General features: G+C 37.7%; 1 protein-coding gene across 1 annotated transcript in view; it reads right to left on the minus strand.

Annotated features, from left to right (window-relative positions):
- LOC107566187 (sodium/hydrogen exchanger 8-like) overlaps positions 1-3188 on the minus strand; it is an 18946-nt gene that overhangs the window by 2539 nt on the left and 13219 nt on the right. The window contains exon 3 of the mRNA XM_016251561.1: positions 2641-2721. Within this exon, the coding sequence (XP_016107047.1) occupies positions 2641-2721 (81 nt within the window). The remainder of the gene's footprint in view (positions 1-2640; positions 2722-3188) is intronic.

Below are 3188 nucleotides of genomic sequence, written 5' to 3' on the forward strand. Positions count from 1 at the left end.
AACTGGATGCTCCGACTTGCCGTAGAGTCCTTGTAGCCATGAGAGGTGTGTCCATGTAGATGAGCAAATAAATCTGCATCTTAAGTGGCGTGTGGCGTTAACTTAACGTCGGTCGGCGTGTGGCGTTATTTTAACGCGTGGTGGCGTCTGCCGTTAACTTATCGCCTAACGGCGCTTATTTAACGCCTGGCGGCGTTATGAAAACGGCGTTTTAATATCGATACGGCGGTGGAAAGCGTGCGAATTATGACCCATATGGCTTTCCATAGTAGCTACTGCGGATGCAGGTTTACCTAACAGCACCCGTGCAGGACTCTGCTTTAAACTGCTTTGCGTCTCTCCGTCAGATAACCTCACGTGCATGATGCGCCATTTACGGGGGCTTATTTAAAATGAAAACTCATTCTCTGCCAGCAGGAGGCGCTTTTAGAGTGATACAACTGGTAATGTATATCGAAATATCGGAAATGTGTTTAAAAATCATATCACCGTTATTGAAAAAAAATTATATCGCGATACATATTGATATCGAATTATTGTCCAGCCCTATCCACGCGACAAAATAATAAGTGGATTTATAAAAAATGACCCTGTTCAAAAGTTTACATACCCTTGAATATTAATACAGCGTGTCATTTCCTGGATGATCCACGACTGTTTTTCTGTTTTGTGATAGTTGCTCATGAGTCCCTTGTTTGTCTTGAACAGTTAAACTGCCTGCTGTTCTTCAGAAAAATCCTCCAGCTCCTGCAGATTCTTCAGTTTTCCAGCATCTTCTGCATATCTGTACCCTTTCCAGCAGTGACTGTGTGATTTTGAGATCCATCTTTTCACACCGAGGACAATCGAGGGACTCAAACACAACTATTACAAAAGGCCAAAACATTGACTGATGCCCAAGTAGGAAACAGTGCATTAAGAGCAAACTTTTTGAACAGGATGATCAGGGTAAATTGTCCTTATTTTGTCTTCTGGGACACATGTATGTATTTATGTTGCATCTGAAGTGCAGTACATAATGAAAAGACATGATCTTTAATCAAAATAAGAAAAATGTACACATCATCATCCCGTTTAAAAGTTTTCACCCCCCGGCTCTTAATGCACTGTTTCCTTCTTGGGCATCAGTCAATGTTTTGACCTTTTGTAATAGTTGTGTTTGAGTCCCTCGATTGTCCTCGGTGTGAAAAGATGGATCTCAAAATCACACAGTCACTGCTGGAAAGGGTACAGATATGCAGAAGATGCTGGAAAACTGAAGAATCTGCAGGAGCTGGAGGATTTTTCTGAAGAACAGCAGACAGTTTAACTGTTCAAGACAAACAAGGGACTCATGAGCAACTATCACAAAACAGAAAAACAGTCGTGGATCATCCAGGAAATGACACGCTGTATTAATATTCAAGGGTATGTAAACTTTTGAACAGGGTCATTTTTAGAAATTCACTTATTATTTTGTCTTGTGGAGTATATACAAACATCTGTTATGTGAAACAGCTTATTCAAGACCGTACTAAATCAAAAAAATAACATGCAATTTCCATGATCCCTCTTATTCTGTGAAAATTATCAACATTTTGCATATTCTTCAAGGGGTGTGTAAACTTATGAGCACTAAAGAGATGGTTCACCTAAAAAATGAAAATTAATTTATATTTTTGTATCATGCAATTCCATACCAAATCTTTCTGTGAAACAAAAATATATTTTTTTTCTTTAACAAACCATAAGGTAGCTCCATTTTTTATTTTTGCCAGGGATGAACCTCTGAGGGATAGAACTACAGTGTGTTAAATGGATTGTTCTGTAGTTTAACAGCATGCCAAATGTTCACTTGAAAATTACAGTAAACAAAAACAGGTCTGAAAGTTGTGATTTTTGAAAATGACACATGATCTAGAAACTTTACACAGTGTGTGCCATTAAGTCTGTAAGTCTATCCCTCATGGCCTTGTTTTCATACTCGTAAAATTCAATGTATCATCATGAAAGTCAATGGTAACCAAAACTGTTCAGAAAAATATCTTCTTTCTTCCCACAAAAGAAAGTAAGTCATACAGGCTTGGCATGACTTCAAGGTGAGTAAATGATGAGAGATTTGTGATGTTTTGGTGGCCTAACTCGTTTACTCTGTGAATATCTACAATAGGCTTGCACGCTAAGAGGAACTGATCAATCCACACACAGTCTTAGAGGAACTACATTGGTATTCATTTAGGTTCAGACTCAGGTTTCACAACACTGTGAAACACGACAGGCGATCGTAAACCATTACATACACACCTACTCTTGACCTGATAACAGTGTATTTTCAGTGATAATTAATTACTTCACTGCTTCCCACGAATGGAACGTGTGTGTGCTGCATATCAGTTTGTCCACTCCCGTTCTTGTCCTCTCTGTATCTGATGCAGGTCTATTCATTATTGATCAGTTAATTGATTGCTCATAAAATAGAGTGATCTCATTTCTACAGACACACCGTCTGGTCACTTGCAACAGGAACACAAGCTGTTTTGTGACGAATTTCTGTTTTTATCATTATGACTGGCTGATCAAACTACTTCACCAGCATTGAAAGGAACAGTTTAAAGTGCTACCGCTAAACGTTCCCGAGAATGAGATCATAAAGTCACTTACCCAGAGAAACCACAGCCACACTCTCAGGCAAAAAGTGCAGCTTGAATTTGATCAGCAGGTGCACCAATACAATACAGATACCTGAGAAAAAAAAACAAATATACATATAGAACACTGACATAAAAACCTTATGCATAGTTTCCTACAAAAACGGTTTCCACAATTATAGTTACTGCAATAATACTGTGATATCTGGGTAGTAGCACCGAAGTCAGAAAATAAAATCAATATTTATTACACTATTCAAATTAATGTACCATTGTATTAATATAACAAGAAGTAAAGCACTACAATAATCATCTTAAAATTATATGTAAATGTACATTTAGATAAATATATAGGGAAAAAACACAGTTAAAAAGTTATCATTATAAAACACTATAAAAACGCGACAAAATACTATAGAACTCATTATAATCAGTGATGCTGTCTACACTGGATGCGAGCGGCGCGACAAAATACTATAGAACTCATTATAATCAGTGATGCTGTCTACACTGGATGCGAGCGGCGCGACAAAATACTATAGAACTCATTATAATCAGTGA

Source organism: Sinocyclocheilus grahami, unplaced genomic scaffold, assembly GCF_001515645.1.
Source record: "Sinocyclocheilus grahami isolate Dianchi unplaced genomic scaffold, SAMN03320097.WGS_v1.1 scaffold1054.1, whole genome shotgun sequence".
NCBI classification, from domain to species: domain Eukaryota; kingdom Metazoa; phylum Chordata; class Actinopteri; order Cypriniformes; family Cyprinidae; genus Sinocyclocheilus; species Sinocyclocheilus grahami.